Here is a 12,767-nt window from a genome sequence, read left to right on the forward strand (position 1 = left end):
GTGGATTTATCACTTATTCAAAAAGTAAAACAAGCAAAAAATAAAAACTACATTTTGAAAACTTGAAGAATAAAGAGAGATGAAAGTTTGTCTGAACAAACACAAAGCAGCACACACATAAGAAGAAGAAGAAAAATGTGGCAGGGTCTTCAAAAATAAAACATAAAAAGTGTAAAATTCATGTTTGTTAGCCCCTTTTACTCTGACACCTTCACATAAAATCTAGTGCAACATATTGGCTCTGGAGTCACAAACAGAGTTCACCTGTTTGTAATTTAATGCCAGTATTAAGAATCAATCCATTTTATTTGATGATGTAAGTGTTTTACATCATAAAAACACAAAAAAAACAATTAAAACGATAAATTATTCCAAGAACACAAGCAGACGGATCAAAGAGAAAGTTGTGCAGAATTCTTAAAGCGGCGTTAAGTTATAAAACATCTCAATGTTCAATCCATCTAAGGTGAAGAGTTTGGCACGACAACAAACCAGCCAGTTCATGGCTGCCCAGTTCAACTGAGGCAGGACAACGAGATTGTTAATCACAGAATGTAACTGGAGGAGCTGCAGCGGGCCACAGCTCAGGTGGACAACCGAAAGCAACAACATGAGTAACAAAAATGCTTTTACAACCGATAATATGTTTCTGCTGTTTGCAGTTGGAGTTTTGTCTTTCCAGACAGACAGACAAGTGTGTCCTGTACCGACCCCTGCCCCAGGGCCCGTCCTGTCCCTCCCAGCTCGGCCCCTGTCCTGTCCCTCCCAGCTCGGCCCCTCGGTCCCCGTCCTGTCCCTCCCAGCTCGGCCCCTCGGTCCCCGGGCACGTCCTGTCCCTCCCAGCTCGGCCCCTCGGTCCCCGTCCTGTCCCTCCCAGCTCAGCCCCTCGGTCCCCGTCCTGTCCCTCCCAGCTCGGCCCCTCGGTCCCCGTCCTGTCCCTCCCAGCTCGGCCCCTCGGTCCCCGTCCTGTCCCTCCCAGCTCGGCCCCTCGGTCCCTGTCCTGTCCCTCCCAGCTCGGCCCCTCGGTCCCTGTCCTGTCCCTCCCAGCTCGGCCCCTCGGTCCCCGGGCACGTCCTGTCCCTCCCAGCTCGGCCCCTCGGTCCCCGTCCTGTCCCTCCCAGCTCGGTCCCCGTCCTGTCCCTCCCAGCTCGGCCCCTCGTTCCCTGTCCTGTCCCTCCCAGCTCGGCCCCTCGGTCCCCGTCCTGTCCCTCCCAGCTCGGCCCCTCGGTCCCCGGGTGCTGAGGAGCGTGATCACAGTGTGACAGCCTGGGAACCGACTGCTGACCCTTTGATGTGGAATTAAAGACGCAGGAGCTCGTTCTGCCACAGTGGCAGCGCCACCATGGGACACAAAGGAACACAAAGATTATGCAGCAGCATTGTGAAACCACTGCGGCGCAAACTAAATGTCTCAGATCTACACACGATGAACAACGTACAAGTGAAAGCTAATTCTTTTTCATTTGTTCCTCGCATTGAGAAGACTCAGTCCCGTTTCTAAAACTTGAATCCTTGCCATGACAATACGCTGCACAAAGTAACCTTTCGCTATCATTTGTCAACAAGCAAGTTGTCATTTTTTTCTGAGTCTGAAGCCAGGAGAAACGTTTCTGCAGCGATTTGTGCTTTGGCTAAACAAAAAGGCCAGATCATTTTGATCCGGGTAGTTTTTAGTTTTTCTGAATGAATTTTGTAAGTATCAAAAATAAAATCATTGGTCAGTAAAATTTCACAGAGGGGATAATAACCTTGATCTCAGCTGCAGAAACAAAGTCCTGACTTTGTTTTAGCCGTCAGCATGTAGCCTCATTTGGTAGGATTTTCTTTTGGGCCCAGAATGTGAAGGTGAGCGCTGAGAGTTCTTCAGGTTCTCTGTTGTGTTGATTGAATCAAAGACTTTTCATCAGACAACAGTTTTAATAAATAAATGAAGAAGTCTGCAGCACTCTTATCTTGTTAAGTAGCATAAAGAGAAAAAACAAACTGACAGAGATGCTAAACTCAACAGCTGTCACACTTTTTACTGAATCTGGATTGCATAATGTAATCTCTAGTATAAAAAACTAAAACACTTAGACTGTGTTTTAGCATGTTGTAAAAGGTGTTTTACAACATGCAAATCAAAATGTGCAACTAGAGTTAACAAGTCATTAGATCCGGCACTCCAACGTTAAGCACTGTTAGCATGGGTGCAAATTAAAGGAAACAGCAAATAACGGCATCACTGACCTGCAGGGATACACAGAGTTTGTCACATGCTTCATTAGAAAATGCATACATGATATGACTGTTACCAAAAAACTCAAGAAACGTGGAAAATCGAAAACCATGGTTGACTGGGGAGGGTTTTCACTGCTGCAGGCGCTGAATGCTGCTTTTAGATCGGAGAAGCAAAATGAGTCCTGAAGGCAAACAGGCTGTTTGGGCCGAAGCTCAACAACTTTTAAGGATGATTAAAAACTATCAGTAGCTGTGTTAAGGATCCAGCTGCAGCTGGTCAGGGTGAAAGGTCATTTTTACTCCACTCTCTGTTTACAGCCATGACCACATCACAGCCTGAGCACCAACAAATCCACCAAGTTAGTAGATGGGATAGTTCAGCATTAGAACACGGATTTTCTTAGCTTTCTATCATTTTAACTTGTTTACTGATCTTCCAAAGAAAAACATCAACAGACGGCATCAATCAGCATCTTTCTCATACAAATGAATCCATTGAATCACCAATGCAGGAGCCGTTTGTTTTCTGCTGCTCAAAGGGTAACAAGCAACACAACTGAGTGTTTTCATAAAATGTGACATTATGTTTGCCTGCTAATTGCTGTAATTATGTAATTAAATATCATTACTGGAAATGAAATTGCCTGATTTAGTCCGCAGAAGACAGACATGCTGCCATGGTAACGTCTCTCCACGGCAGCAGGAAGGAAGGACATGGAGGCGGCGCTCACCTTTAGCCATCCTGTTGAGGACCATGTCGATCAGGATGTAGGTCCCAGTTCTTCCTGCACCGTCACTGGAGGGCGGAGCAGCAAAGGATGGACAGAAACAGGCATCGGTTACATCAGCGGATCATTTCGGGTCAGAAAATTCATCAAAACTTCCTTTAGATTACATTAAATCAAAGACAAAAACATCATTTTATTGAATTTAAAGCAGTAAATAAAATCATCCATCCATCCATTTTCTTGCACCCTTTTTCCCTCAGTGGGGTCAGGAGGGTTGCTGGTGCCCATCTCCAGCCAACATTTCGGGCGAGAGGCGGGGTCACCTGGACAGGTCGCCAGTCTGTCATCGGGCAACACAGAGACACACAACCACGCACACACACACTCACACCTAGGGGCAATTTGGAGAGGCCAATTAACCTGACAGTCATGTTTTTGGACTGTGGGAGGAAACCGGAAAACCCGGAGAAAACCCACGCATGCACAGGGAGAACATGCAAACTCCATGCAGAAAGACCCCAGGCCGGGAATCGAACCCAGAACCTTCTTGCTGCAAGGCAACAGCTCTACCAACTGCGCCACTGTGCAGCCCTAAATAAAATCAAATGGACATTTTAAATAAAAACAAACTACTACCACTACGAGTGTAAAGGTTGGGGTTCACAGTGTTCTGCATCAGAATGAAGCCATCAGGTCACCGCCTTGTTTTATTTTCTTTCCCAAATTTAAGGATAAAAAATCATCTGGAAATCAGAATCTTATGTTTGATAAGCGCTCCAGTTGGTGTAATATCTAAATGCATAATCAAGAAGTAAATCAAGTTGAACTGATGCATGCTAGAATAATAAATATAAGGAAAGGCTTCAGCATTATTTAGCTGAGGCTGTGTATCATGTAATGCATTAGATTTGCAAAAGCTTGATGGGTTACAGAATTAATAGTTAAAAAAACCTAAAGATGACTCAGTTACTTATTTAATTCAGTGTCAGCACAAAACAATGCTAACCTATTGGTTAGTTTTTATGCTAGTGTTAGCAGTTAGCATTAGAGTTCTGCAGGTCCATTTGATCCACCATCACCTCCTGGTTGCTAAAATGCCATCAAAGCACAACAAAGAAATAACTACGTCTCAAATTCATTGTGAAAAGTTACTCTGTAATAAATAATAGCAAGTCAGAAACCTTAAGTAGGATTCAGTTATTCAACATGTTTTGCAGGAGTATCACTGTTTTGTGTTGCTTTATTCTGGTTGGACGTCATCCGACTACAGGCTTAAGCAGACAAATGAGCTCTTTTTTATGACTTTACTATTTTTACTGCAAGTGGATAAATAGCTGCAGATGTGTGGATTTATGTGGTAAAGAGCTTAGAGTCTTTGGGGGGAAGCTGAAATATGAAGAGCATTTCACTTGAACACCAGGCATAAATACATTTTCCTCTGTTTCACATAAGTAACAGACTGGAAACAGACAGGAAAGATTTATTAGACAAAGTAATGTATTTGGAAATAATATTTTGTACTATGGATTTATTTCAAGCATTGGAAAGTGATAAATGTATAATAAAAGTTTGTTTCAGGAGATGTTGTATCTGGTGTGTATGGTGTGTGTGTGTAGACTTATTTATGCAAACTATTTAGTATCTTTTCCTATAAATTCACCAACCTTCTGAAGTGCAATATGTCATATGCAGACTAAAGCTCGGTTCTGAAGAACCGGATCCCCATTTTTAAGGTTTGAAGTCAAAGTTTTGCAGTCAAAATTGAACCGAGGTGTGAATTAAGCTTAAAGTTTGAGTTACAAATATACCAGGAATGAATGAGCATTGGGTCCGTGTTAGGTGAAAACTTAGAGTTTCTAAAAATGAGTGGAAGTTGATATACAAAGTCCAAATATGGATAAAAGTACAAACTTTATGTCTTTGCCCTCAGAATCAGAATATTTTATTTTGCATTAATTGAAAGATAACATGGAAGCAGACATGCACGCGTGTGTGTGTGTGTGTGTGTGTGTGTGTGTGTGTGTGTGCGTGTGTGTGTGCGTGTGCTTTCATCACAAGGTGATATCTTCATCTGATATCCAGAACAGAGCTGAGGGCTGTGAATGAACACGTCAGGCCGTCTATGAATCTATCCACAATGACACCGACAGGAAAAAAGGAGGAAAGAAGGAAAAGTAAAAGACAAGATGGAGACGGACACCAGAAGAAGGATGGAGCAGGAGAGATGCTGTGAGGTTATTGAATTTCGGCATCTGCACTCCTCTGTTCGCTCACTTCTCTTCCTGATTGCTTCACCCTGCTCTCTGTATACATTAGGGCGATAAATGGCACTGCAATGTTGGCTCTGAGAAACCCATTTGGAAATGAAAGTCTCCGCGCTCAGTCTTTTCTTTGCTCTGCCGTTACACAGGGTCGGTCTGCTCTTAGATTCATCAACGGATTATGGGTCCAATTTCATCCTTTGCCTTGCAACTCAGCTCTGTGTCCTGCATGTTTATGATGCACAGTGGGGTTTTTTTAGGTTGAGCTACGAACGGCAAGGTCGGGTACACGCATTTTTAAAAAAGTTTTACGAGTTGTGCACAAAAAAAAGAAACACTTAGCTGGATATTTCAGCTGCAAATGGGATTGTTGACCAGAATAACGTCTGGTTTCACCTTGTTTTAGACGAGCCCAGAGAAAATAATTATTAAATAAGAGAATAAACGCAAATGCTTAGCATTAGTTAACATTATTGCAGTGAATGAATCCATTCACAATGACAGACAGGAAACAAGGAGGAAGGAAGGAAAAAGAAAAAGTGAAAGATGGAGAAGCATGGAGCAACACAGAACATTTCAAACAAACTTGGTACATTTTTTACATAATATTCTCTGATATTTATTAAAGTATGAATTTAGACGTCACAGATTCTCTTCCTTTTCTCTCCTATCATCCAGAACACAGACATAAAACTCCATGACTGCTTTGGCAACCAGGCTAAAGACTCTGTGGCTGAAATGAAAATATAAACGCAGCACAACTTCCAATAAAGATGTGAACTAAAGGTAACTCCACTAATCTTTTAGAATTAACTTAAACTCCGTTAATAAAAGCTCAAATACCAAAAACCTGATCCACAAAATGTACAATAGCTTTGTAGAACCTGAGATTGTTAAAATATCGCTCAACCAAAATCAACCTAAAACAAAATTCTCCACTCATCAAAACGTGTTTGTACATTTTTTGTTTACTCCGTTGCATCTGATACACATCAAGGCATCATCACTTATCACAACTGCTGCACAGACTCTACATTAGATCACGAGATTCAGAGTGAGACGTCCAGTTGCAACACGTTTCAGGACATCCAAAGTGTCCAGTAAGAATCGAGTTTCCACCTGAGGGAAGCACCATGTGATGATGTTACCATTGGTGCAGAACGTCCTCAACATTGGCAGCAGGGCACACGGTTAGATGAAAACCTTTAGAAAGGTAGCAAAGAAGCCACTTCTGTCCAAGAAGAAACACCAAGGATGGACAGCAGGAGACTCGTGCAGAGTTATTTTTTTTTATGATGAATCCTCCTACAGATAAAGTTGGAGCTGCTTTGAGTCGCGTGGAGCAAAAAAGCACCAGAAAGCAGTTCATGTGTGATGAGATTCAAGAGATTTGATCTTTTTCGTCATGTGAATGATTAAATGCAAACCTCACAGAAAACCAGGAGCCAACTAACTAAACTACAAGAACCAATACAGAGACGATCAGCATCACTGAGGATTTGAATATGTGAGAAAGAATAAACTGTAAATCTAGACTCTATGCAGTAATTAGAAATATTCCCAAACAAATACAATATACCGTCATAAAGTGTGCCAGCAAAGATGAAATACAAATTTCTCCATTTATTTTATTAATGGCTACTTGTGGACCCATCGGGATAATCAGGAAGATCACGTTTCTGTAGATGGTTTCTCAATAAAACGATTTAATATGCTCAGAAAGGACAGTGTTATTATTGAGTTGGAGCTATTGGGTGATATTAAACAATAAGTCATTTTGTTCAGGAGTTAAATTAATTCACTTCTGTCCCACTTTGTTCTTCCCACAATTTGTAAACATCTTAGCAGTAGTAAATACTTTCCATGACTTTAATGCTATGCTAATGCTACGTTAAACTTAGAAACAAGGACCCAGGTTAATTTGCCCCTTACATATTTCATAATGAGTTCCTGTAAAGGAAAACACCACAGTGAGTTCATGTTGCCCGCTTCAAAAATAAGACTTTGTTGCTATGGTAAGTTGGTGCTAAAACACCACAGAAGTATTTTATGAAGATGTTATACTTGCCTGCAGTGGACTATGATGGGACATGAGCGACCCCGGTAGCACTTATTAACTTTCCTACGAGACAAAACAAAAACAAAAACATAACAGGAAGTCAGTGTAAATGTCATTCGTACAGAAACAAGCTGATTTATTCCCTGATACAGTTACAATTAATACACCTGGAATATTTTCAACTTTGGACCAAAATTCACCTGATCTTGGTTTTAAAATAAAACCGTGTCGATATCTGGCAGTCAGGCGTTACAGTTTTATCACGTGGCTAAACAAAGATTCTGATTTTAGATATTTAGCAGAATCATAATGAAAAAGCAAAGCAGCCCTCCTGAAGATTGTGGTTAAAAGCAGAACTTTTTCCTTAAAGCAGTCGGTGGATTTATAAAAACATGAAGCTGCCGTCTGATCCGGAGCCAGAACGGCTGAGCTTGATCCCAGCTGGAGAGTTTTCTTTTCAAGATGACACCTCAGATTAATTACATTCCACCCGAACAAATTATGTAACGGCAGGCAGTGTGCATGAGCGACGTGAAAAAATTACACCTCAAACTGGCTGCTTTTAAAACCTCTAAGCAGAAACTTTGTACAGTGATTCATGTGCAACTTTTAAACCAAAAACATGGCACTTAAAAACCTGGTTTCAAAACCTCTTATAATAATTTGGAGTAGAGATTAACAATGGCAGTTTATCAATCAATCAGTTTTATTCCCAACACAAGAGAAAAGAGATTGAACACATACAAAGGAGATTACGTTATCCTGCAGCTTTAAAAAATGAAAACAATCATTTTTATGTGTCTGATTAGCTTTCTCCACATCTTTACAGAAGAAAAAAAAACAAAGAAAATAAAAGTTACTGCTTCAAGGTTTCTAGGATTTATTTAAAGGATCAGCTGATTTCATTCAATATCTCAGAGCTTCCAGCGAATTATGAAAGTAGATTTCATTTCAAAGTCTGTAAACCATTTATTTCCCACTTCATACAAAACTTTTAGTTTGAATTTTGCTGAAGGCCAAGAAACAATTTGCTTCTTTTTTTTCCAAATATTTAGAGTAATGGTCTCTTCTCAGGTTCTTCCCAGTGAAAGACAGAAACCCAGTGGCTGCTAGAAGTTCTGCTGCCAACATGATGAAAAATGTCAAACAAATTCATGCAGACGGACAAAAATCTGGTGAGGTGAAAACTTTACCACCGGATGATGATAAAGTATTTTAAGCTGGAATTTTCTCACCAAGGCGGACAAATCAACAGGCAGCAAGAAGACAGTCTTTGCTGCATATTAACTAACATTTAACTATTTGTTTCATTATTTAAAATGAAGCAGTTTAATCCCAGAGAAACATTTTGTATTTTACCCAGAAAAATACCTCACAGACTATTTATTGGTTGTTTGCAGTCAGGGAAAAAGAATCAGGTGAAAATAAATACATTTATTTTTATTTTTTTAAGTTTACAAATTTGTTTCTTAAAAAAACGGAAGCTGAAATTTAATAGGACTTTTAAAAAAGAATTGCACAAAAAACATTTATCTGAATTGAGATCCAAACTGCTCACCTGAACAACTGAGTGGAGAAACTTTATGAAACGGTTTCTGTGCTGAGTGTTTCAAATTAAATCATCTAAAGTAAAATATTATTTCATGACTTCAGTAATAAATATATTTGTTGATTAAGAAATCTCACCACTGGCTTGAATACTTTGATCATTCCTGAAACTGATAAAAAGGAAAAACTTTTAAATTATTATAAACACACAGCAGCGCATTTCTGCCTTTTGTGCAAATACGATTTGATGTTGTGTTTTATTATAGCAGACGAGCAGTAAAATTAATTACACAGATCCACAAAAAGCAAATAGCAGAATCATTTTGTGGGATAAAGTGACCACTTTGCCATTGATTGCTTTTCTTTTCTTTTTTTTTTTTTTAACGAGTTTCCATCTGTAGGACCTGATTAACAGTGGTAGCCTATTATTTTGTTTCTCCGAGTTGTCAATTCTAACCAGACGAAACCTGCAGGAGAAGAAGAATATCAATATGACGCCAATTATTCTTTCTCTGAAACAAACAGGCGGCCAACTGCGTAGGATTGCGTAACAAACGGCCAAACGGAGTAACGTCAACTTTACACGTGAACTTCAGTCATTTTAGGGCAGGAATAAATGAACAACCACAAAGAAACTCGAGTCAATACGTCTCCCCCGTCTAACACAAAACCCTACATCGGCAGAGCTCCCCGAGGAAAATCGCTAGTGACGTTACCATGGAAACAGCCAGGAGAGGATCGCCAACGAGCAGGGTGGGCGGCTGAAGGGGTATGGAAGTAGAGAGGGGAGCTAAAATCAAAGGAAATGCCTTCAGAAGCCAGATTAATGGTCAGATAAAGAACATTTACAGATAGGAGGGAATCGAACCGTAACCACTGTGCAAACTGGGAGAAACAAGTTTAGATTATTGTGGTTTAAAAGAGACAACACAGTGTCTCAGTGAAATTACGTGTTTTTCTTTTCTTTATTCAGTGATTGAAACTGAAGAATCCAGATTTATATTCTGGGCAAATTACTTTCATCATGAAGCAAAAGACACGAGCAAAGAGGTTTCTGTTGTTGAATCAACATTCAGAAAACAGGTCATTTTTTCTCTCTGTTTATCTTGAAAAACGTGATACTGCTGGAGAAATGTATGCTGAAACCTGATTAAAGCCTGCTGTAACATTCAGTTTGGTCAGGTTAGGCCACAGCTTAACGTTCTGGACGTCGCTGCACACAGCAGGCATGGAGAAGAAACTGGACACCAAAAGAAATCCGACAGACAGCGACGTTTCAGGTCATGACGTGTTTCACCAAACGGTTCTGGCAGATTTCATGGAGTTGAAGAAGAAATCAGACTATTAAGAGAGGATGGATTGTTTTTTCCAAAATGATTCCAAAACCCAAAGGACAAGATCCAGTAAAATAAACTGCTGGAACAGTTCAGAATGGGGTTGGCAAGTTTTATACCTATTTATATATTTTTGTTGGGTTATTTCACTTTATTACCCTCAATAAACTGTTTTGTTTTTCTATGTGTTGATCGTTTGGATTATTCGCATCAGCAGGTATGAATTTCTGACTACACAGATATTTTTCCCTGTTTCTTTAGATTCAGTTTCATAATTTTAGCAGCAATGAGGTGATTTAAAAAGTTCTGAATGATGCAGCGTCCAGGTCCAGAGATTTTTAAATCAAATTCATCTTTTATTTCTTAAAGAAAAACTTTCAGAAATAAAACAGAATCATAGCAAGTTTATTTCATTCAAATGCAATTAGAGTAAAACATTTATTAAATTACAAAACTATGTTGGAGGAAGTCCAGAAAGCCACTGAACAATAATGTGCATCAATACTTTACATTGATAAAAGTTAATAAAAGTTCTCCTGTGTCGGCTTTTAATATCTGTGACTAAAATAAAAAAAACTTTGAGGCAGCAAATATTGTCCTTCTTCTCTCCCAGCCTGCAGCCGACAGAACAGAGAGAAGCCTCATCTTTTCTCAGCTCAACGGGTCAGAAGTTTTCAGAAAAGACGAGCAGAAACTCACTGAGGGACGGATGGAGAGGGGAGGGAGAGGAAGACAAAAGAAACCACCAAAGAAAGGGATACATGGTGAGAGAGGAGCGAAGATCGGAGGCAGTCAAGCAAACCAGGAGCAAGCAAAAAGGGAAGAGGTCATTTCAGATCACCGAGCACAGCGAGGGTAGAGAGGAGGAGGAGGAGGAGAGAGGAAGAGGAGTGGTGCATGGTTGTAGAGTCACAGTCTCCAATGATCACTTTTGTGACTATGCAACTGGACTCATATTACTAGCTGCAACATCACAAAAATGACACTGGCAACCGCTAGTTAGCTGGTAAAACAGGAAGGGAGAAGCTGGAGAGGAAGCTCAGTCAGTCTGCTGTGAGTACATGCTGGCCAAAGCGTACAGACAGGAAACCGTCAGCCGTTATCTTCAACGCATCAGAGCAGGGGGGGAAAAAACAGGTCAGGTTTTTTTATTTATTATTATTTTGAAATAACCGCAGTAATAAAAAAGAAAAATATCTCCCAGAACGCTTCCTTCATTGCGTCGTGACCCTGCTGCCCTGTGAGTAAAGGCAATATTTCCAAAGTGATGGCGTGTGGCGACGCCCACCAGGCCCCTTTAGAAAAGCTGCGACTCTCGATATCCCACCTAATTGATGTGCAGCGACACCAGGTCTATATATGAAGCAGGGCTGGGTCTAAATCCACAGAGAGTGAAAGGAACGCTCACTCCTAACAGGTAATACAGTACAACAGTTTAAAAAGAGGTCAAAGGTCAGCAGGAAGGAAGTAGCAGCACCAATAAAAGATTACATGGCTGAATCACCTCAATACATCCAGAAGTAAACATGGATGATATTTCTCTCTTTGCTTCACAGGGTTATGAATATGGTGCAAACAAACAACTTTTATACATTAAAATACTCGTTTTTATGGATTAAGATGGAAAAAATTCAATTTTCCTCTTTTGGATTTTTAAAACCTTTAGATTTTCCAACTCATTTCACCAGGTCAGTGGTAAAAGTTGCATTCATCAAAAGCAAGATGAGTTAGTAAAACACCAGAGTCCCATGCAGAGTGTTGGAAGAGGAGTGCAAAATATTAAAACACACTTTTATTAATATCTTTAAGCATGCATCATGTTCCTGAAATCTGTTCTCAACTTTTTCTAAGAAGTCAAATCGTGCAAAGCAATTATCTCAACGGTCTGGGGGACATTCGTTGACTTATTTCCAATTTCCTGCTAACTGAAGGAGAATCCTGTTGATGAATGGAAGCTGTGTCTGCTGAGTGACGTCACCTCGCTCATCACACAAACCCAAATTCAAAACAATTTAAAAATAAAGGCGCAATGACCAGGTTATATAACTGCATTTCTTTAAAAGCGGTAATTTTTCTTTTAACCTCCTTTTGATTCTCTTTCAACATTTTGTCTTCTGAAGATCAAATCGGCCATCGCTTACAGAGGGTCTCTGGTATTATAGGCGGTCAGAGGCCACGAATACATGCAAAGAGCTAAAATCAATAAATGCAAGACACCCATTCTAAAAACATTAATAAACGTCTGTTTTAATAGTGCAGACACTAAATATAGCTTCATATGCATTAATAGTGGAAACCATTTTAACAGGACAACCACATATTTTAGACACGCTGCAGGAAATGTGTTATATCAAATGAAATATGCCAAGTTGTAAGTTCACGTCACTTTGACACTAATCCCTAAAGTTTATTTTCGATGTGTGAAAACTTTAAACACTAGTTGGCACCAAAGATGGAATTTGAAAAAGTTTGTTCTGCAAATTAACTTTTTATTTTATAAGAATTTCCTTTACGCAATCAAAGCAAAGCAAAATAAAAAAAGAGTAAATGAGGACTTCAATTAAAAAGGATTTATTAGACTTATTAGGAATTAAAGTGCAACTTGCAAAAGCTCAAA

The 12,767-nt window shown here is 39.9% G+C and overlaps 1 protein-coding gene across 2 annotated transcripts in view; it reads right to left on the bottom strand.

The window, feature by feature from the left end:
- The window catches only part of LOC103480019 (receptor-type tyrosine-protein phosphatase N2-like), a 187,743-nt gene that overhangs the window by 7,373 nt on the left and 167,603 nt on the right, over positions 1-12,767 (bottom strand). For both annotated transcript variants that reach the window (XM_008434755.3, XM_017309950.2), the window contains exons 20-21: positions 7,278-7,331; positions 2,952-3,016 (exon numbers count right to left, since the gene is read on the bottom strand). In XM_008434755.3, coding sequence (XP_008432977.3) covers positions 2,952-3,016; positions 7,278-7,331 — 119 coding nt within the window. The remainder of the gene's footprint in view (positions 1-2,951; positions 3,017-7,277; positions 7,332-12,767) is intronic.

This window comes from Poecilia reticulata, chromosome 17 (genome assembly GCF_904066995.2).
Source record: "Poecilia reticulata chromosome 17, P_reticulata-male-v2, whole genome shotgun sequence".
In the NCBI taxonomy this organism is placed as follows: Eukaryota; Metazoa; Chordata; class Actinopteri; order Cyprinodontiformes; family Poeciliidae; genus Poecilia; species Poecilia reticulata.